The sequence below is a fragment of the Onychomys torridus genome, chromosome 2, assembly GCF_903995425.1.
Source record: "Onychomys torridus chromosome 2, mOncTor1.1, whole genome shotgun sequence".
NCBI classification, from domain to species: Eukaryota; Metazoa; Chordata; class Mammalia; order Rodentia; family Cricetidae; genus Onychomys; species Onychomys torridus.
The window spans coordinates 117,785,306-117,809,256 of record NC_050444.1 but is presented as its reverse complement, the minus strand read 5'-3'; the positions used below and the strand labels follow the sequence as shown (position 1 = coordinate 117,809,256).

The window sequence follows — 23,951 nt, the reverse complement described above, 5'->3', positions numbered from 1 at the left end:
AACTCACAAAGACCTGAATGCTGGGATTAACGTGTACACCACTACTCCTGGCCAAAGGAATACTCACTACTTCTTCAAGCAGGATATTTCATTGTTGAACATGTGTTTTGATTTTTATCCTTGATTGTGGTTGTGCAAATATAATGTCCCTCCTTTTGCCAACTGACCTTGAGTTCAACACTTGTGAGATGCTGTGGATAGAGAGAGAGAAATGATTTTGTGCATCCAACAACAGCTGTGCTAAACTCTGGAGATTGGATGGTGCTTCCAGGTAATGTGTTTGGCTCAGGAGAAACTGCTATACTACAATATCATCCATACTCTTAAGAGCCATGGTAAGACATGACCTTGAACAACTCAGCTCTCTGCAGCTGAGGCAAATGTTGAGGTATGCACAGTTGAAGACTAACTGCCTCAAAATTGGCGTAAGCAACCCTTCTTAAGGGGAGTGCATGGCACATTTTGTTCTTCACCCCAAGTCTCCTGCATTTGACACAGAGCTTCATGAATCATTGCCGTTCAATAAATACTTGAGAGTCAACAAAAGGGAATGGGACCAGGCCAAGGACAGAGCAGAGTGGGATGTCACTGCTCTCTACTTCTACACTCACCCTCATCTCATTCTCTTCTGTTTAGTCAATGATGACTCACCCCACTATACCCTCATGCTGGCCCTCATGTACCTCCTCCACCTAGCTACAGTGTTAGAAATCATAAAAGGCAGAGCCGTATTTGGGACACGTTAAGTGTCCAAAGGCCCTGAGAGGAGGAGACAGGTGGGAGTAGTTACCATGGTGCCTAAGGCTACTGCTTTCATTTCCATGCGCCTTCTGGAAGTTCTTCTGTTTAAATACTTGGCTTGAGCATTTGGGTCACTAGCAGATGGCTGCAATGTAACAGAAGGAAGGCCTGGATTTTAGCTGGCCTGGCCACTGGGTTCTTCCTAGGTCTCTTTAGATGAGCCCTGGGACTGTGATGGAGGGCATATCTCAAGATCATAATTCAGCCCTAGGGTGATTTGGATTCTGACTCTCATAGGCCTCTGTCAGGGGCAAATCTCATTTGGCATTCCATTGTCCAGCCTTAGTGGGATGAGGAGCTGCTTATTAATGCATAAATTAATTAATGCATGGCTGAAGGACTGGTGCACACAGATTTCTGGTGCAACACACCTGTGGGACAGCAGCACACTGTGGGACAGCCAATGCGCTTTCATTTCCATCTGCCCTTTGCAAAGTCAGAGCAGATGAACACCTCCTTTACAAGGTGACAGCTTGGGTCTCTTTTTAAGGAGTGGGGGGGGGGGGCGCACTGGTGTTTGGCCTGCATGCATGTGTCTGTGTGAGGGTGTTGGGTCCCCTAGAACTGGAGTTACAGATAGTAACTCCACATGGGTACTGGGAATTGAAACCGGATCCTTTGGAAGAGCAGCCAGTGCTCTTAACTGCTAAGCCATCTCTCAAGCCCCATGCTTTGTTCTTAAAGAATAAAGTAACACTGAACTTGAAAATCCCTTTCCAAACCATGGCAAAAGCAGAATTCAATATACAGTTGAATTTTACTGAATGTAGTTTTCTTTAAGATAACCAAAGAAAAATGTGTGCAGAATTATTGCAATAATATCACAATTGTTCAAATGAGTCTTCTCGAAACTAGCCATCTTGGAAGGTTCCAAAATCTGTCTTTGGCTTCTTCGTCTTGTAAGCACAGTTTTCATACTACCTTATGGGGCCGCTCAGAGAGACACATGAGTTCATGGCTAATGAACACTCAGACTGCACATGACATTCAGAGACAATCTCAATGTCGTTAGAACTATCTGCAGAGCCTAGAGCATGTTTTTGTTTGTTTTGTTTTTCGAGACAGGGTTTCTCTGTGTGTAGCTTTGGAGCCTGTCCTGGAACTCACTCTGTAGCCCAGGCTGGCCTTGAACTCACAGAGATCTGCCTGCCTCTGCCTCCCAAATGCTGGGATTAAAGGCATGTGCCACCATCTCCTATCCACATTCTTAAGAATCATTAATACTGATATTTAGGTGGCCCAAATACTCAAAAGTCATTTAGACCCAAGATCAATAATTAATTAGCCTAAGCATCAAACTGGGGAAATGTGTTCACAACTTTCTCTTACAGTAGTTCTAAAAGCTTTACTAAATCATTTCAAGTGTGGTCCTTCAACAAGAAGCTGCCTTGAAGGCTGGCACCTACATGGAAAATAAACCCCCTTGTTCTCCAAATTATTTCACCAGCTAGCACAACCATTGTTGCTCGTAGTAGACCCACACTGACATTCCCCATCCCCCAAACCCACCTTTCCTCCCTTTGGTTTTCTGAAGCTGTGATCTGTCTCCCTCCCTCCTCCCAGGGTCTCTGTTATGGGAATCTCTTTCCTTCGGGCACACACAGGGAGTCCCTTTAGCCATGCTCAGTAGACACAGGGAGACCTGTGGCTTCCATAGCTTCCTTGGAACACAGACCTTTTCCTTTCTTGTGTGTTGCTTTGTTTGCCTTTGGTCTTTGGGGGAGCCAGGGCTCGTTGCATTGCTTGCCCTGAGGAGGTTTGTTTTTATACACATTTACTTCTGCAGCATTTCAAGGATTTCTCTCTGGATTGAGTCAAAGCTAAATTCCTGTTCTAACTCATGCATACCTTACTCGCCCATATGATCTTGGCCTCCTCATCATTATGGGAAACACTCTGCTACAGGAGTAGATTGGATGGATAGTTCTACTCCCAAACCACATCTCCAGTTCATCCTTTGAAGACCAAGCGCACATAGGAAGAACACAGGCCATGAGTTCTGTGTGTCCTATCCAAGTTACTTAACTCTAAACCTCAGTTCTCCAGTCTGTACAATGGGAACAGTAGTACTAGCTTTGTTAGGGTTGAGGTCAGAGTTGACAGGAGGGCATGAGAAATGTCCAGGTGTGCCTGAGCCGCCAGCCGGGGCTCCTTGGTAATGGGTTCTTTTTCCTTTAGTTGAGAGACTTGTGGGAGGCAGAAGGAAACAAAAATAGCAAGGAAGGATTTGTGTGAAGTCAAGAAGAGGGCTCATAGAATAGTTGGAAAGGAGGCGGTTAAGTATAGGTTTGTCCCTCCTCCCCCAGCCCTGCAAATTCAGAGACTTGAGGAATTAATGCATTACAGAGTACGATACATTTTTTTGAGTTTGATCTTGTTCTTGGGCACGTACAATCAATCCATAATGGAGTTATTTATCCAAAAATTATGAGTTGGGGGAGATAGCTTTGATCTGTAGACAGTCTGGTGCTGATTGCTGATTCCAGGTGGCCCACCCACCTTCCGCCCCCAAATTACCCTGCCAGAGAGCAAACTCCACAAATGTGCTGCTGCTTGGTAACACCACCCCCTTTCCTGTCCTCACTCTGGCAGAAGGTTCAGCACCCCATTGAGTTTAGTAGAAAACACAGAGTGATCAGTGGGGGAAGAGAGCTCCAGGCCCCTGAACACCAGGAGAGACAAAATACCACATGGTTCTAAAAGCTGTACAGACCTTGTGCACTCAGGGAGCTGGAAAGTGAATGCTCAGCTTGCATTTTGCTCACCAGTCAACCTTAGGCCTACTCGATTTAGGTTGGTTTAGACTAGGGCTAGCAAACATGGGTACTAATGCTTCCACACCTCACTTCCAAACCTCTGCAGACATTGCAGTGGATCCCAGAGGGAGTCTGAGGATCTCCCTCCAGATGGGGCTCCAGCCTGACCCGTCAGTGCAAGTTACACCTAAGACAGCATGTTTTCCCTTTGGGGCTCCAAAAAAGAAAACTGAAAGAGAGAGCCCATGAGACCATGAGTAGAAACTTTGCTTTCACAATATGTCATTTCCTTCTCCATGTTTTAATAACTCACCAACTGTCTGCAGAAGACAGTCTATGTCTAAATGTGTTGGTTCTTTCCTTCACTACTGATTTTTTTTATTTCCTCCTGGAGAAATTTGTTGCTTCCATCTCCTGACCTTTTTCACAGTTTCAACTTCCAAACCACCCATGCCTACCTTATTTTGTTAAGGAGAAATCCTTGCATTGTTTTACGTTTTGGTCTGAGACATGAGTTAAGTGTGTGGTGTTCATCCTCCTCTCCTTAGTCACTACATCCCCAGAGAATGCAGGTTGCACTGAGTATAAGATCTTGTTTCCCTGTGGGAGGTCTAACTCAGTTTCCTTGAATGACTTCAGATCTTTCCCCTTGTTCCACCAACTTAGGCAAGCTGATCTGTTTGAGGGGTTTGATCACGTTGAAGATGACCACAGACACATATTGACATATAAACATCTTAGACTAGCCACACCAAAACTAGCAAACTCTTGAATTATGTGTTTTTAATTATGTCAATTAAAATTTTTAAAAGGCTGAATTTTCTACCTTTCAAGTTCTATGTCAGTCTTCCCTCTGTGAGGTCTGGAATCTGAGTTCTTTTTGGTAGTTAATGGCCACAGTCAGAGCACTGTGAACTCCAAAGAAGCAATCAATTTGTAAAACTAACTTCTAGAGGGATGCATCACTTGCTAACGGTTCTAGTAACTGTCCTTGCACTCGGAGGAGGTAAGTTTAAGTCTCCCTCAAGGAGCCATTTCCTCCAGAGCATGCAGCATTGATTGAGTGGGTAGATGGATAGTCCCAGTATGAGAAATTATGTAGAACTCAGCATCTGATCATAGATTTATATTGTGTTGTTTTGTTCAAAAAAAAAGATTCATGGTTCCCAGTTTCGTGGCTGTTTTCTACTTTGTGTTGTCCATGTTTCCCTCTCCGCTGATGGAGTGATAGCAGGGGACATTCCTGGTCCCCTGACAGGCTCTAGGTTCTTTCATCAACACTTATCCATGTGTTTCCTTCCTTGAGACTTCCCTTCAGGACTTTTCTGCTCCAATCCTGTTGTGAGCCTTAACACTGAGTCTTCAAGCATCTGGAATGCCCTTTTTTTTTTCAAGTCAGGGTTTCTCTGTGTAGCCTTGTCTGTCCTGGAACTCGCTCTGTAGACCAGGCTGGCCTCGAACTTGTGGAGATCTGCCTGCCTCTGCCTCCCAAGTGCTGGGATTAAAAGCACATGCCACCACCACCAAGCTTTGGAATTTACTTTCTTAAACAATAACAGTTTTATTCTTAAAAACTTTCTGTAGCATATGAAAAAAGTGTAAGGTTCAGATAATAGTGAAAAAAATAAGTATCCATTATTTTTCCTCTAGGGGCTATATTTTTAGTGCCAGAAAACATCAAAAGTGATAGATGGGTTGTTTTTTGATACAGGATTTTTCTATGTAGCCCAGACTGACCTGGAGCTGTGTAGCCCAAGATTGCCTCAAATTTACAATCCTGACTTTGCTCACTGCGTGCTAGGATTATAGACTTGTGCCATCAGAGCCAGCAGGAAGTGTAATTTCCCATTGCTGTAGAAAAAAACAAGTGGAACTCCATCAAATTGTATCAAAAACAGGGCCATGTGTGTCAGACTGTGCTACATGTCCCACTATGGACAGCATAGATGGAGGGCAAGATGCACTGACCTCATTTTGTTTCATCTATTTAAAGTTTCTTACCCACATCTTACCCTACTTGGAACCTGCTTCTATATTTTCTAACATGGAGAACTAAAACAGGCTTCCCAAGAGCAATACCAGATCGTAGCATTTGTTACAGCTACATATTGTGTTTTCTGGCATTGTCTCCTGTGTTAGGCTCTGTCTCCTGTAAGCTAACAGAAGTAGTTACTGTACACTCATACCTGAGAGTCCATAAGTGACAGCTGTAAGTCACACTGGAACACAGCTCAAGTCACCCTGACCATATTATTGAAATCACAAAACACCCTAACTTGGTGTTCCTAAACTCCACTTTAAAAAAAAAAATGTGTTTATTGTCCTCTAAATACGAACACCCTGCTTATTTATTTTATTTATTATTTTGTCCACCTTCTTCCTGAACTCTCAAAAGGGAGCTCATTGCAGCTTCCTTGTTTCTGTTGCTCACTACTGTGCCTGGACTAGTGACTGGTATTTACTGAGTACTTGCGAAATGTCTACTAATGGCCAAGTGAATGAATAGGCAACCATTTTGCTCTTTATGGATACCCAACTCATCACAAATGATAAGAAATAGTTGGTGTAAACCAGGGAAGTGGTGGTGTGTGGCTTTAATCCCAGAACTTGGGAGGCAGAGGCAGGTGGATCTCTGTGAGTCTGAGGTCAGCCTGGGCTACAGAGCAAGTTCCTGGACGGCCAAGACTGCTACAAAAGGAAACCCTGTCTCAAAAACTGAAAAATAAAAAGAAAGAAAGAAAGCTAGAAATGATTAAAGTATCATCCCATTAATTATAGTAAAAAAAAAGATTCATAATTTAGTCACCTTAATAAGCATTTGCAAAATCTTAAAATGCCTGTGAGTTAGACTTGACTTTGTAATGTCTCAGTTCTGCTTGTGGTGTTTGATGTCCCAAATCCTCAGGGGCAGCTCGGTTCCTTGTTAAGTGTCAAGAACATACACAGAGCACAAAACTTCCAGTGAGCATCAGCAAAACTCTGAGTGTATTTTCTGCATATGCCACTGTCAAGCTTAACCCCAGTATTTTAAATATTGCTGATTCTAGCTCTTTGTGCAAAAAGAAAAAAAAAATGTAGGATTAAATAAGACCGAACTTGAGTGAGTGAATGAATGAAAGAATGCTTGCATTATTGACTTATCTGAATAGTAACTGCTAGAGGGAGATTCTGTCTTTGTGGAGGGTAGGGGGGGGGTGGGGTCTGTGTGTTTCGTGAAAAGTCATTCATGTTAAGATTGAGCTGCCTGTTAGAAAGGCTTGCAGTCAGGAATTGTGTTTTCTTGGTCTATGGGACAAGAAAATTTCTGTGTCTTTGGGTTTTCTCTAATCCAAAAATTCACTTGCTCTACCTTTATTTACATGTGAGCCAATGGAACACATCTCTTTCTATGAGATACATCTCTTTCTGGATTTTCTTATTTACTGTTTTCCATAATTAAAACTCAACTTTGATGTTATTATCTTATTTTAAACGAAGAAGTGTCTTCATTTCTTTTTTTACCCTGAATAGAATTATCATACTTTATTTTGGTTTTTTTTTTTAACATACTTAAGAAACTCCTACATTAAGAAACCCTAAGTGGTGTTGATGGGTGCTAACACCAGAAAGCAACATGTTGACTGCAGGGAATTAATCCATTGTATCCTGGGATGGGGAGGCACAGGAAGGACAGAGGAACCCAAGTCATTTATGTTTTCATGTTTCTCCTCATTTTAACTAAGCAAAATGCATTTGATCCTAGAAAGGGCTGATAAATAAGCCTTAGAATCAGAGCTTAATCCCCAACTGAAAGATGGTTAGCAGAAGTTCACACTGTAGCTACTTGTAGCCCTGCTAAGGGAGACAGCATGAGTTACATCATCCTTTCTCTGGGACATTGGACTGTGTTGTTCTCCATCTCAATGCTAATCAGGCCCTGAACAATGGTCTTGGACCCACCTTGGCCTTAGATAAACTAGGACCCAGCTCCAGAACCTTTGTAACCACGTGGTCTTAGAAGCCCCACACACCTTTCTTTTGCCTTTAGAGCTAAATTAAAGTGATGGTACCAATCCCATAAGGCAAAGCAGTGGTAAGTGTGGGTTCTGTTGAATGTTAAGCTGCCGATATCATGGCTGCCGTTCTAATCCGCACAACAGCCTTACAGGAAAGTGATCACCTGAACCATATTACAGGATAGAGGCCCAGGGTGACTTGCCAAAAGGCATTAAGCAAAGAAAAGCTTGGGATAATTTGAGGACATGGAAGGGATGTGCCTCTTCCACTGTGCCGGCTCCTTTGCAGCTCCCTATTTTAACCCTAAAGGTGTGTTTGTAGATTGAGAGCCAACACCCATCATGGTCACCTCTCTATACTTCTTCTCACCACTTGTCTGTATCTGAAAATGGCACCGATGACAGCCTCCCCTGGTCCCCAGTCCTTGGCTAATAGGAAGCATTTGTGTTTGCTAGAAGAGAAATGCCCCCCAGGATATGTAGTCCTATAGTTCTCCATTAGTGTGTGTAAAGGCATGCCACGTCTTTGAATTCTGGAGTCTGTAATATGTGCTAGCACTCAAGTCACTCATGGCAGAGAACTGAGCATTCAAGGAGGAGCTATGTGAAATTCTGATAAAGCTGGTAAAGGAACCACGTCAAGTAAGACCACATATCTCAGCTACTCACAGTTCTGCCTTACTTAGAGAACAGTTCCTATTTCCATATTTCAGAAGACACTGTGCCTCAAACATTTGCGGAATGTTTTAAGGGACCCAAAAATGGAATTCATAAACATGAGGGCAAATTATACACAGCAACACGTTTGGGGCTAGAGGAGGTTCACTTGTCGCCATGGCTGTGGAGTTCAGTGAGGAGAGATGGCAGATAATACAGAGCAAGACAGGGACTGCAAAACTCTCTACGGGGTTCTTCCTGTTTTACCTGAGGCTGAAAATCCCAAGCAAATAGAAAGATGGTTGATTGTTACTATTTTGAAAAAAGAATTGTGCTGTTATCAAACAAGATAAGGGAATTGTGTGTGTGTGTGTGTGTGTGTGTGAGAGAGAGAGAGAGAGAGAGAGAGAGAGAGAGAGACAGACAGAGACAGAGACACAGAGACAGAGACAGACAGAGAGACAGGGAAGCTTGGAAAAGGGGAAAAACCCTCTAGCCTTGAAGAATGCAGAAGGGTTTTGACTGGCTGAGAGGGAGGAGCCATTGAGGCTGATGACATTAGAGAGAAGGCAGGAAAGCCTTAAGTGTGTGCCACACTCCAGAGGTGTCAATAAGGGTGTGTCCATAAGTTCAGAACTCCCAGGAAAGCGTCAGAGGAAGGGTGGGGGATAAATGCTTGTGCAGCCATCAGGGAGGCTTTATGCTAGAGAGGAGCTCACATTCTGTTCTCTAAACAGACAGTTGAGGGGTTGAAGGACTGTTTGCTGGGAAGGTGATTCTGGGGAAAATGTGAAGCGGAGCTGCAGAGACACAGCTGGAAATAGAATCACACTAGAAGAACATGTAGACAGCCCAGGGAGGAGTACTGCTCACGAGAGATGGCTGAGCCAGGATGGACTGAGAAGAGACACTGTCAGGATCCACAGTGAAATTAGTTTCTGGAAAATTTTCCAGTTGTCTTGTAATGGCCATGCCTAACTGTAAGGACTCAATGCCATTTTCCAGTTACTTCTGATGTTCTGTTCTCAAGACACCAATCTGTTTGATCGCTATGAGCCATTGAAAAGAAAGCTTAAAAATGTGTTTGCATGGAGCCATGGAGCCATGCCTCTGCCCTCAGACTCTAGAATAACCCAGGTGTGACCATGTCAGACACGAACAGAGAACATTTGCAGAAGAAGCATTTCCTTAGCGGAGGACTGCTTTATTAAATGAGGTCCTTCCGAGTCTTCAATGCCTCTTCCTGAAGATGTGTATCACCTCTCTCATGTTCTCTTTGTTTTCCTTTCCCATGCCTTCGCTCTTAGAGGAAAAGTCCGGTAAGAGAAAACACATTCTTCCCATGTTTTGGACAAGTTATGATGTACGCCATTCGTTCTCACCATCTGTATATCTAATGCCTGTCGAACACCAAAACAAAGTTTCGAATATTAAAACCAAACTTCGTGAGCCAAGACAAGGTCAAATTATGCCACTGGGGACAAGGACGTTGGCTGCTAAGAGACTTCATGCCCATTATTGTGGGCTACAAAGCAGTTTTGCAGAGGGTCACAGGCTTACAGCCCAGTATGTTCCATCCAGGGTTTCGTTTATTACACTTTAACTGGTCAAACCACCTCTGCATACCATGAACATTTCATTTTTTTTTTTTTTTTGCCCCCATGGACAACCTGCTAGAATCCTGAGTGTTTGTGGAGCCAGCGTGAGAAGTGGGGAGATCAGCAGAGGATTTAAGATTAGTCTGTTTTTATTCATTTTTATTGGTTTCAGTACATTAAAATACTGCCTCCTGCGATTGCCAGAGACTGGAGAGAGGGATCTTTTTATAAAGTAGAAGTTGCAGGCAGCAGAACGGCTCAGTGGGTCACAAGTGCTCGCTGCCAAGCCTGATGACCTGGGTTCAAATCCTGGGAACCACGTGGTGGAAGGAGAAAACTGACTCCCACATGTCCTCTGACCTCCACCCACACCATGGCATGCATGCACCCACACGCAGACACACAAAATGAGTATAATAAAATAAAAATCAACTTCCGGGTGCTACTTGCTAGTGCTGGAGGTGATTTTTAGCAACAGCACAAATCTGATACAATGTGATAACACCTTTATCTTAGAGCAACATAGCTGTCAAAACAAAACAAATTTTAAAAAGAAGAAAAGAAAAGAAAAGAAGGGGGAAAAGTCTTTTCTTGTTTGCATGGTTGCCTGGAACATTGGGAACATGTTTCTAGCATGTCCATCCAAGACTGACGTAGGAAATTCGGGTGTAAAATACAAACACGTCTTTTTGTTTGTTGCTTCCATATCAGCCCACACTAAGAGCTGGCTGGTTTATTCCACTGAGCTCAACTAGGGGGATGCTGGGAGCATGTTTTTATCTTGTGCACTAGCTCCATCTATACTTCATAAGGAGGAATGGGAGACACAAAAGAATAAAAATGAGTCCAAATAATAAAATTTGCCACAATGCGGCCCAAGTTTTTATGTTTCCAAAATTAAGATCAGCCAAGTGCAATCCTAAGTACGTGTTCCCTTGTTGCTAAGCTGAGCCTCTGTGAATGTGCATGAGGCGAAGGCCACACGGTGACCGTGCCCGTCACATTACTGATGCTCTCAGTAGTCTTTCCTGTATTTCATATGTTCTCCTGGACCCTAGATTGTCCTCTGAGTTCAGCAAAGTTGGCCAACACTCATTCAAATTTGCTGGTAACACTTTTAAGAACTCTCCATTCCTCACTGGTTTTTGTCCTATGAGAAAATGTTGCTGTGCTTATAGCACGGTTAACTGTGTTTACCATTTCACTGTGTTTTCGAGACATTGTGTAACTCACTTATTTTTTGAAATGTCCATCATGCTGATTCCTTAGCCAGCTCCCCTGTGAGTGAAACATTGATTACTGGTAGGATCTTGGTTTATCTCCCATGTGGAGTTGCAGAAGATCGGCTAATTGGATACAATAGTTAGCTAGTGTAGCCAACCTTGTAGTTCACAAGAACATGAGTAAATATTGACACAATAGTGAGGAAAACAGAGGCCTGCCAAATACTTTACCCTGACCTAACTCATTTAAAAGCAAGTCACTCTGCCGGCCATGATCAAAGTAACAACTTCTTGTTGACTGTCCTAATTCTTTCCTAGGAACATCTGTAACACATGAGGACTCAGGAGAATGCTCATTTGTGTACAAACACAAGGACTTGAGTTAGAGTCCCAGAACTCATAGAAAAGAATTTAAAAATCCAGGCATGGTTGAATTCCCATATAGTCACAGTGCTGAGGAGGTAGAGACAGGAGGATCCACAAATATCAGTGCTTACCTCAAAAATAAATAAATAAATAAATAAATAAATAAATAAATAAATAAATAAATAAAGCCTCAAAATACAAAGTAAGGATTCTCTCAAAGAGAAAATAAAATTGATCTTCAGAGCCTTCTCCAGGGTACATCAGATTTTCAAGGGATTTAAATAATTAATGATTAATAACAAATGTAGGAAATTTGGTCAGAACACAAGCAGATGGATCACCAGGCCTCTGTCTGAATAATCAGGCCTGGCCCATATTACAAGAACTCACTCTGTGTGCTACAAATGCCTGCAATCAGAGACCCCGTTAGCCACCTGCAGCCTCTGCACAACTGAGTGGGTGTCTTGTTTTTCCTTTTGCTTTTTTTTGTTATGCAGTTATAATTTTGGCCCACATTTAAAAACTAGAGCAACTCACCTTTTTAAATCTAGTTCCTCATCTCTCTCTAAAGAGGGAGCAACGATGGGCAGATCTCCTAACACTGTGGGCCCAGTGGCCAATGCAGCAGAGCTTGGTGATGTACAGTTTCCTGACCTCTTCCCTCCCTGTGAGCATCTAGACAGTTGTCCCCACCTCTCCAAAAGACCAGCTCCAGATCTTAAATTTACTTTCACCTGCCTTTGGTGAAAACTCTAGAATTCATAGAACACAAGAAGAATGCTAAGTGGTTTTTTAAATTTGGGGGAGCTGACAGAGAAAGGGGTAAAATAATTGTCCTATCTCAATGCACGGATTGAATCGCGGCTTCATATATAAATAAAATTAACAGGCGAAGACCCCATCCCCACCCCAGCTGACAATGACCTTGCAGACCTTTCTCTCCTGTGGAGATCTTTAATGGTGGTAATGCGTGTGTGTAAACGCTTTCTACTTGACTCCTAGGAATCTCTTGCTTCTAAAGGCTTCAGGAGCTCTTACCCACAGACCTTGAAACTGTCTGCACCTGTACTTGGCACAACTTTGCATCTTTTGGGTTCTCGTTAATCAGCCTGAATGGCTTGTCCTTGATGAAAAAAAAATTGCAAATGAAGTTTCTAAAATGTTATCACAGGAGCTTGCCCTTTACTAGAAATATATAAGCATGAACTAATTACTAAAATAGAGATTTTTAACTCATAGAAAATTAAGATATGGCTTAATTTAAGTGGCTTAATACATTTGGTAACATTTTAAAAGTGTTTTAATTTTAAATGGAGAAAGTCTTAAGTTTAAGGTCTGCCTCTGTCTGGCTGCAGTCTGCATTTTATTTTTGAATGATTTATCATAATCTCATATTGGGCAAGCGTGTCACTTACAGTGACTTATTTACAATATTTCTCATTTTTGTCATGTAATCTCCATACTTCCTTATTTAAAGAACTTTCATCTGGTCACTAAACAATAATATAGCTCAAATAGTCATATAAACGTGATTTTCCCCCTCAAAACAGTATGACAATCTCAGCTCAAAGATACATGCTAATTGGGGTCCTTTGGTTCTTACTACTTAAGCTTCGTCCACACAGAGGCAGGCTTAGAAGAAAGGAGGGGTGAGCATGTAGCAGGACCCGCAATTAATAAGGTCTAAACTCTAGGAGTCATGTTGATTAGAGGCCTCCTTTACAGACCTGGTCCTGGAAGTGACCATGCCTGATGATAGCTACGCCTCGGCATCAACCATGACTCCCTTCAGGAGTTCTCCACAATGTCATACTTGAAATCACAGAATCAGAGAGCTAAAGCCCATTCCTGGTTCTGCTGACTCGCTAACTGGGTCTCAGACCTCACTTTGAACTAAATGTCCATGGCGGCCTCCCAAGTATAAAGGCTACAAGCTTTTGTTCCCAAGATAAGTTCATCTTTGTCCGAGCCCCCCTGCCTGTCCCTGTGTTTGAGCTCCTGGCCTCTACTGAGGAAGCTTCTACTTTCTAATGAATCTTAAAGCAAAACTTGGCATAGCTCCTCCCCTCCCCCCACCCCCACCCCCACATCCACATCCACATCCTTCCTTGTGCAGCTGAACGATCCCAAAGGAGACTGTTGGGACACACTGATGGTAGTCTTGTCTGTGTAATGTCTTCCCAGATATCATCTGGTCCACAAGTGTTTATTGGTGCCAGGCAGTTTTCACAGATTCCATGTGTGTTTATCAGGGGTTATCTGTAAGAAGAAAGAAGGTTGCCCAAATCACCAAGCCAAAGTCAGGTTGTTTAAAAAACAACAACCCCTTAAATGTACATTCTAAGAACAATGAAGAAAAAATTCAAAGAGTGGGTTCTACTTAAGGTAATTCATGGCTTCAACGGTGCTGGCGCATGTTGTTGTCTATGGAAACAGACTTGCCCTGACTATCTAGACAGCCTATAAGTCCCCTCCCCAAATATTCTGAAGAAAAACTGCTTTTGACAAGACAGTATAATAAATCACCAATAAGGATTCTGTACATTCCTGTCTTGTTTTTATGGACAGATACATACAGCTCCACCACATTAGCAAAGTTGTATACAGAAGTTTTTCTGTGGGGTTCTCCCAAGCCTTCTGTGACTGCTTATCATGTGCCTGCCTGTCTTGCTCTAACCTGGTGACTTTTGAGTGTATGGTTGGTAGCTGTTTTGAAGTCTTCTGTTAACGCCTGTTGACTGATCCATTGTTCTCTGACAAGGTGTCTGTTCTCTCTTTTTTTTCTTTGCTGACCACAGAGGCGCAGCCCGGTAAGAACTCTCAACATTTTAAACTTTAAACATGTGTAGAGAAAGTTGCTACCAAAGAGAGGTGGCAAGGTTGATTTCCTGGTTCCATTATGATCACCCAGTGTCCAAGGAGCAGATGAACTGGGTTCAGTGGTTGGGAGATTCTGGCTATCTAAATGTGAAGGCATAGTTTAGAATTATCAGGGCATTTTTCTATAACTGAATTAAATACTACATAGTGTATGTCTTGTGTGTGATATAGGGGTGTGTGTGTGTGTGTGTGTCTCCAAGGACCAAAGTACAGTCAACACAAAAGTTAATGGCAAAGTGATGATGATGATGATGATGATGACAATGATGATGATGAAGAGGAGGAGAAATTCCTTCAGAAATAATAATTATAATGTGGGGCTAGAGAGATGGATCAATTGTTAAGAATATATAAAGAACTTGAATTAGGTTACCAAAACACATGTTAAGCAGCTCAGAGCTGCCTATAACCAGCCCCAGGGAATCCGCCCTTGTCTTAGCTCTGCAGGTGCCTGCACTCACATATGCATACCCACACAGACACACAAATACATAATTTTAAAATAAGAAAAATCTTGGTCAGTACATACTAATATGTACTCAAAATTCACCCTGAGAAAGGGAGACACACTCCAAGGCTATCACATCATTCTAAATCCCACCGTTTTAGGCAAGTTTGACAAGATAGTCATCCTGGTAGTCCACATTTTTCAAAGGGAAATCATCTGAAGAATTTAAAGCAATACAGAAGACGTTGCTGTTTGACCTAATCAGTCCTTTAGAGAGGTATGGCTGCTGTGGTGGTGTGCACCTGGAATACCAGCACTCCAGAGAGTCTAAGGCAGGAAAATCATTGCAAGCTCAGAGCCATTCTGGGCTACATAGTGAGTGCAGGCCCATTTGGGAATACTTAGGGAAGTTCTATCTCAAAGTGAGGGAAGGAGGGAGGGAAGGAGGAAGGGAGGGAGGGAGACGGGGGTACAAAGTTCTCTGAAATGTTCCTAAGCTTATGCCAATCAATAGTCATTACTATTTGAGGCAAATTACCACCCTACCCAGTGACAAGCTGCTGGTTTTCTATTTAAACTACAAGATGGCATCTCCAGAGACAGCCAGCCAGGATATGATGATTCCAACCCGGCCGTTAGGTGATTTCTCAGATTGTGACAACTCATAGGGAGTGAACTCATTAATCCAAAATAACAAGTAATTCACTGTTTTATATATGTTCCTGTCTACACACACACACACACACACAGAGAGAGAGAGAGAGAGAGAGAGAGAGAGAGAGAGAGAGAGAGAGAGAAATAATCGATGGAATGAAGACACTGTCACTTGAGATCAATGGGCTTCCTTACTGGGTGTGGCCTCTGTGGTAACAGCACCTCAGCCCCATTTGTCATGCTGCAAACTCAGGTCCTCAAGGGCTGTGCCACACACTCAGCTGACAATGAGCCTCGCTTTCCTGATGGGCTGGCTTGTTCTTGTGGGCCATTGGAATCTATTCCTCTGTAATTGCTTTATTCTTTCTCATTTCAAAACAAACCGAGCTTTTCTGTATATTTCTTCCATGTCTGGCTTGCGCTTAACTCACTCACTGCTGAGGTGTATGTGATACTGTTGCAGGAGCTCCTTGGCTGCCTTCCCACGATAAATGTGTGTGGGAGGAAGGGACATGCATGATACTTGACGAATACTGAAAAAGTGTCCTTCTTGCTTCCTTGAGTATTGCCATTTTAATAAAGTGAGCAGTGTAGATGACCTAAAGGGCTTCAGTTCAGGCTCTGGTATCTTCTGTCTGCTAGGTTGCAGTTCTCACAGTACAAAGTGGGGTCCTGTTCCCTCAATCAGTTCATTAATCTTGGAATTCAGTACTTGAACCCCTGTGTCTCTTCCTTCAAATCTGAGGGTCCAACTCTGCTTTAACAATTCATCCTTCAGTCATCTGTCTATATATCTCCTATATCCAAACCCCCATAATGAATGAAGCAGGTTAAAATTAGTGTATTTATTTCATTACTAATAATGTGGTCATTCTCAATCTGGCACACAGGGTAAGAGCAAACAAATTGCATTTTTCAGGCAAAACAAGCTAGAAGATGTAATCTGTGCTATTAAGCCATCCACCAAGAAACATCTAATGGGTCTGTTCTGACTCAAACTGTTCCTCTGTCATAAATGGATTCAAACTGGGTCAGGAAAATTCTGACTTGCCAGTTCTAGGAAAGATGAAATACAGCCAGTCTACTGTAGAGTACTAAACTGTGCCCTGCACTGTTAACATTATTGTCTGAGAGAACCCAACACAGCAGCTACCTTCCCCACAGTGAGAAAGGGTGGGAGTGAGTACCTCTTGGACAACTTCCTTGAACTTCCACCTTCCCTACTTTCTTCTAAGGCAAGTCATGCCTTGCTTCGTGATGCCACCCTCCTGGTTCCTTACTTTTCTAGAAGAGTACATGCTAAGAACCTTTCACAGCTTCTGACTTTGAGTCAGAACTTTTCATTGAGTTACTTTTGCTATTGTCTGAGTAAGTATATGCCAAGATTCCAGCCCTAGTGGTGACCTGCATGGATTATTTCTGCCAGGACTGTTTGCTTCCTGCCTGCGGCCCTTGCACTGAAGAATAGCTCCTGGTTGGCAGTGAGGAGAAGCCAAAGGGGAAAATGGGTAGGGAAGATGGAGCTTCTGGGATACCTGTGTGAAATGCTCCTGTCAGTGGGACATGAGTAGACATCAACATTCACCATTTTTACCCTTCAAGTCCTATCTGTTCTGGTGACTATTTCTGCTAACTACTTCAAGATCCCATCTGACCAGGAGTAGACAGTACTCACACATCCTAGAATTTTCAAATACTAAATATTTAATAAGTTTGGAGTCTTAGGTACTAAAGTTCAAAAGGGTCCTAGTTGTAAGAGACCGATTTGTGTCCTTACTAAATCCACCCAGGTAAGGGGCTTACTCATTCTGGTGACTTATAGATTGCTCTCTCCTCCTTCTCTATCACTTTAGAGTAACATGAAAAACTGATTTGTGTGTGTCTACCTACAGATTCCAACTTCAGTGTGGTACTGAGTCAAAATTCCTTTGCCCAATCTGGGGTATCTTTGAATTCAGTTTAATTGAAATGACAGAAATAATACATATTGTACATAACATATCTGTGGTCTTAAGCCTTATAGTGTTTATTTCTAATTCTAGGGTGCAATTAAAAGGAACTTATCCAGTAAGTATGTCTTAGCTCCCAGAAATAGAGTATGGATTGACAGAAGGGATAGTTCCCTGGATCTTGGAGCATGTTTGCATTTGAATTGCACAGTTGGGGATTTATTTTTAAGTCTTTCAAAATCAAACATTTACAGCAAAGATTTCTTGTTATGATGAAGGGTATCTGGGTTCTGAATAATTAATGCTTAAATTCTCCAAACAAATATATTTTTGGAAAAACACCGGTGCTTCCTTCCCATGTTTGCCAGCTCTTGCTGCATCTTTAAGCTTAGAAGTTAATTTAATCAAATGTGTTTGATTAGACACACTGTAGCTAGAGGTGGGGAGAGTGGAGGAATGTCCCGAAGGAACTAAAGGCAGATACAATGTATCCAATCTCTACAGTATTGAGTATAAAATGCTCAGTCCACCAAAGTGATGTGATAGAGGCTAACATTTAGTATCTGATACCCCTCCTGCCACATACAATGTATCCTAGGAAAATCTAAATTAATTCTTAAAACTGCAACATTTTCTTGCCATTTCAAAAAAATAATAATAATAATAAAGAGTAGGCTGACAACCGGATCTGCGGACTATGGGCATGTGGCCTGGATTATTATCCCCCACGGTAACTGAGAACCAGAACCCATTCAGGCAACGGGCATTCATTTGAAGAATGATAGGCTGTTCCTCTGAGCTCGACAGTGTACAAATCTTCAATTGTTGGCTTGTTTATGGTTTTTCTTTGGGTAATGAGGTTTTACAAATGCCAGGAAACTCCTACCACATATGGCAGCTATATGGCTGTGGCATTGCCAAGAGAGAGGGTTTGGTTTGCAGTTGTCATGTTAAGTTGCTTATTGATGGTGCTTAAATCTCTAAGTGTTTCCAGACATAGCTCATATGACACACCAGAAGGGACTTCTAAAGATATGCCTAAAAAGGTCTTTTGTCCTGTATGTCAGGTGAAGAAGTCGCAAGGCCCAGGCGTTCTACCCCAACTCCAGAACTTACAAGGTGAGCATGGAAGACACTGGTTGCATTTTACTCATCACGAACTTTTAACTTTTCAGCAAATATCCTCCAGGTCTCAGTGAATGTAGGGCCTAACATGGATGTGAGTTTATATAGCTACAGCCAAATTTGCTATCATTTCTCATGCATGCAGCCCAAAGGGGAGCCTTTGGGTAAATGCCTGCATTTGTCTATGGCAGAATGTATGGTCTACTCACTGATGAGAAAACTAGAGCTCTGCACAAAGAGACTTTTTTTAATTTCTGGAATGTTCATCTGAGATACATTATATTGCCCTAAAAAAGAGAGGTTGGATATACTTTCATAATACATTCTAACTTCCCTACCAAAGAACCTTCTATTTTGTACACACACACACAGAGAGAGAGAGAGAGACAGAGACAGAGACAGAGACAGAGAGAAATTGTTGTGTTTCACTGTGGATTCTTTGAGTAAAGTATTATACAAATACTTATTGTTTCCCAAAATGATAGTTGTATCTCTTTAAAACCTGAATTCTCTGTCTTCATCTTCCTGCACCTACTTCTCCATTTTTCTCTCCAACCTTCACCTGAATGACATGCACACAAAAATCATTAGGCTCCCTGATGGGAGTCAGGTCTGGAGAAGGAATAGAGACAATAACAATGATGATGATGATGACAATAATAATAATAATCCATCTAGACAAGTAGTCAGGAGGAAAGATGAGATATCTCAATACAGTTAAGATATCCTGGGTTAGGACATCACTGGTTTATTAAGTAGGAGGGAGCAAGATGAAATTAGAAGCTGAGTGTCCCAGGTTTTTTTTGTTTTTTTTTTTTTTTTTATCCAACACAAACTTCTTGGGCACCATGTAAATAGCTCCATGCTTGACTTTCATTACATTGCATTCATTACAACAAGAGATAAGAGCACTCAGGAGACAGAGCCAGGCAGATCTCTTATGAGTTTGAGGCTGGCCTAGTCTACAGAGTGAAATCCAGGACAAGCACCAAAACTACACAGAGAAACTCTGTCTCAAAAAAAACAAAAACAAAACAAAACAAAACAAAACAAAACAAAACAAAACAAGAAAGAAAGAAAGAAAGAAAGAAAGAAAGAAAGAAAGAAAGAAAGAAAGAAAAAGAAAGAAAGAAAAAGAAAGAAAGAAAGAAGGTGATGTCTTGATTAGGGTTTCTATTTATATGATAAAATACCATGACCAAACACAACTCAAGGAAGAAAAGGTTTATAAGTCTCAGATCATAGTCCGTCATCAAAGGAAGTCAAGGCAGGAACCTGGAGGCAGGAACTGAAGCAGGGGCCATGGAGACATGGAGAGTGCTGCTTACTGGCTTGCTCCTCATGGCTTGCTCAGCCTGCTTTTTTACATGATCTAAGACCACCAGCCCAGGGTTGGAACCACCCTCAATGGGCTGGACCCTCACATCAATCATCAACCAAGAAAATGCTCCCACAGACTTTCCTTCAAGCTAATCTTATAGAGACATTTTCTCAATTAAGATTTTCTTCCCAGATGATCCCAGCTGCATCAAACCATAGTATTTATGACATAAAAACTAGCCATCACAGGTAATGACAAGTATAGATTTTTAGGCTAGTCATATTGACACACACCTGTAGCCCCAGCACACGGAGGGCAAAAGGCACAAGGGTCATGAATTTTAAGACAGCCTTGGCTTTATAAGAAGCTGTCTCAAAACCATAAAAAAGTAAATATGTATAGTTTTTTTTTTTTAGTTCATGTGATAGAATTGTGCTTTATAATAAACTGGCATCTCTAATATGTCACTTCTGTGTGTGAAGACTTACCATGGTGTTTCTGTTGGAGCTGCACCTGGGCCTCCAGACCTCAGGGTCTTATCTACCACCATGACCCTTCCCCACATGGCATCTTCAAGTGATACTTTCTAAAGCCAACAGAAGCTTTGTGCACACAGGTGCTTGCCTGAGTACACAATTACACATACTTGTTTAACCAAGGAAAGTATTTGAAAGTTTGTGTGTCAGTTTTGAGCATTAATTTTTGATCCTTCTCTCTGTATATTCTGCCTAAAATGCATGTTTTAGCAAGAAGCCTCCAGATGATTCGCTGGCCCTTGCTCCTCTCTTTGGTCCACCATTAGAATCAGCTTTTGATGAACAGAAGACAGAAGGTAGGGAACTGTATGTCTACAGTACTACTATGGAGTTAATTCTCTCAAGTAAATGTATGTAATTATGTATTGTCAACATACCATCGGCCCCTCATGGTAGAAAAATGCTCCAAGGGAAGTAAGTGTGCTGTGAGTTTAGTTGAAAAACATCTATTATTTTAGGATTTAAAATTTTATTCCCAGAATGACTAACAACTTCATTCCTGAAAATAGGCCAGTAAAAATGAAAGTCGATCTACACCAATCCTGATCAGGGTAAATGAACTCTTAGCCCAAGAGCTGCTATGAGAAGTATAAGCAGGAGTATAAATGGAGAGTGGTCTTCTCCCCCTCGGTGGTGAGCCCTCTCTGATGGTAGTCACTCTTTTCCAGCTCATCAGGGCGGTGCCAGTGAGAGAGTGTACAGGTCTGCGAGCTCACAACCCAGGAAGCATTGCCAATCATTTAGCAATGCTATAAAAGAAATAGCTACATTTCTACCATTAGTTTTGGGTTACCTACTAAATATTTATTCTACAATTAAATGTTTATGTGTTTAAAATTAACCAGGTTTTTGAAGGGCTATAAATATGTCTTGTTGATAGAAAGCATCCCTTTAAAAAGGAGATCTAGTCTATATTAGAATTATATTTATGCCCATTACATGTATTTCCAATAAGCATTATTTAATATGATTATAAAAAATTGTTTGACTTAAAAACTCCAAAGTTGGACTAGATATATGGCCCCACTTTTATGGAAATATGGTTAAGAGCATGTGCTACTCTTGTAAAGGACCCAAGTTCAGTTCCCAGTATCCACATTGAAAAACTCACCACTGCCTGTAACTCCAGCTCCAGGGGATCCAACCCTCTCTTCTGAACTCCAACAGCACTAACACTCACATGCATGTGCCCACAGACAGGCACACATGTACACATAATTAAAAATACTATCTTTTTTAAAAGAACTCTAAACTGTATATGTGATAAGGTGGTAACTTTCTAGGTCCTAATGGAGAAGTCTCCTTAACACGTACACAATAAGCCGGACAGTAGTGATGTACACCTTTAATCCCAGCACTTAGGAGCAGAAGCAGGTGGATCTCTGTGAGTTCAAGGCCAGCCTGGACTACAGAATGAGTTCCAGGACAACTGGAGCTACATAGTGAGACTCTGTCTTGAAAACAAAGACTTGCATTATAAATAGACAAGAAGCGTAAGCTAAAGCTACAAAGAGATTTCAAAGTACAGTAATCAAGACAGAATTTTATTTCTTGGTAACAATATAGAGGTAAACCCGGGAGGGTGATAGGGCTCCTCTTCAGTCCTCACTGGTTACCTTCATCTCGGAGTGTAAGGACTTGCTCCAGCTCTTATCCCTTCCAGAAGAAAAGCGGGGGACGAAGCCACAGAACTCACTGATAACCATTTCAAGAGAAAACTCTAGAAAACACATCCACCACTTTTAACCAAAGCATACTACAGAGAATGTGACCAACTAAAACTCCTTTTCTATGAAGAATCGTTCAGTAGCACAACTATATCTGGATGCTTTCAATAATTTAGTTAGGCAAATTTATTAAAAAAAAAAAATAGTGTTCCTAAATACCTTCCCAGTAGCATTACACTTGTAACCTAGAACTATACAAAACCGTACAAAATGGGGGGGGGGGAGTGTCATTTGTATTATTAAGTCATCTGTGATCAGTTTTGTCTTTCATGACATGATTGTGAGGTAACTGGTGGTGAGAGCTGGTGTGTCGCATCTGAACCTGCACATTCAAGGAATTCTGTAAGCATATAGAAATATCTCGCATGAGAATAGAAGTGTTTCATTGTGGTTGTTTTTAATCCAGGTGGTCCCCAAGTTGAACTCACGGATGCAATGCTGTTCCCAGCACAGAGTTTAGGCTTACATTGAGAACTGTGACAGAGGAAGACATCTGGACTCACTGACGAGTCTTGTTTGTCTGTCTGTCTGATCTTAGTCACTGAAGTTTGGCAAAGTTCTGACATTTGCACCAAGAACATCAGCCCTTCCCCTGGCCATGCCTTTCTTTCCTCTCTACTCACTCTTTACTTCTTTAGGTTGGTTGTTCTGTGGTTGGTTGCTTCCAGGACCTAGGAGGGAAAAGCAGTGATTTGGAAAGAGCTGAGCCGACATCAGGTCTCGGCCCTTCAACTTTTCCTGTGGACAAGTGTTTGAGAACGCTAGTCCTTGGTTTTTCTGTCCCAGCAGTGGCATTGGCTTTTACTACGTGGTGGTGCTGTGAGAATGAAATACAAAATAACAGCTGTTGGCCTCAGATGAGTGCCTGATGTACACTTTTTGTGTGTACATACATGTATCTGCACCCCCACTGCCATCTTCATCCTCTCAATTACTCCTGGGGTTGTTATTGCCTCCCCTTTCTACTGCAGGAGGGAGGCTTGGAGATGTTAAATGACTTGCCTGGGATTCTCCAGGAAGCTAGAAGCTACAATGAAATCCACATTCTGCCTCCGCTCCATACTGCACATCAAATAGCAATGTACTTACTGAAAAGGACTGCTTATTTACACCTGAACAATAACAACCAAAACAAAAAGAAAAACAATGTTAGATTCAGTGCTCTTAGACCAATACTTCATTGCCTTGATTTGCTTCTAAAGAACTAAAGAACTATTCATTTTCTGGTTCCTAGGCTCAGTAGCTAATAGCACTGGCTGCTTTTCCACAGGACCTGGGTTCAATTCACAGCACCCACAAGGCAGCTCACAATCATCTGTAAAGCTCCAATTCCAGGGTATCCAACTCCCTCTTCTGGCCTCCTCATGTACCAGGCATGGTACACAGACATGCATGAAGGCAGAATAAAATAAAATAATAATTTTTTAAATGTTCTGGTACTCTAAAAATGTTCAAAAAGTATCTTTAGAATAATCATTCTTCTTTATGATGCTGTAAAGGGTTAAGAACAACTTTAAAAATAGGAACCGCTGAACAGAATGCAGACATTTTTGACACTGATGCATATTCATAGAAGTCTTTAACGATACCAACTAACAACAAAATAAATGCTCATGAGTTCATTCCTAAAATTTCTGAATGGTACAGAAATGGGGATAATATGTGTAGTGGCGTCCAGATTGTCCTTAGGGGACAAACTAGGAAGGAAGTGTGAGTTAGAGTTGGAGTCTCCTTTGATTTAGCTCCATGTACGCACAGACTCCCCCTTGCTCCCTCTTGCACCATGCTTCTGCTTCTGTTCTCTGCCTGAAGAGTGTGTGGATCAGCACACTCCTAAATTAAACTTCTAGGATGACGCAAGGTGTGGGGATCATGTTGTGAAGTTCAACTTTAATCGGAGTTCTAGATTCTTGTT

The 23,951-nt window shown here is 41.9% G+C and overlaps 1 protein-coding gene across 29 annotated transcripts in view; it reads left to right on the top strand.

Annotated features, from left to right (window-relative positions):
• Sgip1 (SH3GL interacting endocytic adaptor 1) overlaps window positions 1-23,951 on the top strand; it is a 186,434-nt gene that overhangs the window by 108,041 nt on the left and 54,442 nt on the right. For 22 of the 29 annotated variants that reach the window (XM_036178298.1, XM_036178299.1, XM_036178323.1 and 19 more), the window contains 5 exons: window positions 9,517-9,528; window positions 14,195-14,206; window positions 17,421-17,445; window positions 18,395-18,446; window positions 20,520-20,605. In XM_036178298.1, coding sequence (XP_036034191.1) covers window positions 9,517-9,528; window positions 14,195-14,206; window positions 17,421-17,445; window positions 18,395-18,446; window positions 20,520-20,605 — 187 coding nt within the window. The remainder of the gene's footprint in view (window positions 1-9,516; window positions 9,529-14,194; window positions 14,207-17,420; window positions 17,446-18,394; window positions 18,447-20,519; window positions 20,606-23,951) is intronic. The other 7 variants (XM_036178327.1, XM_036178303.1, XM_036178318.1 and 4 more) reach the window with 1 other exon arrangement.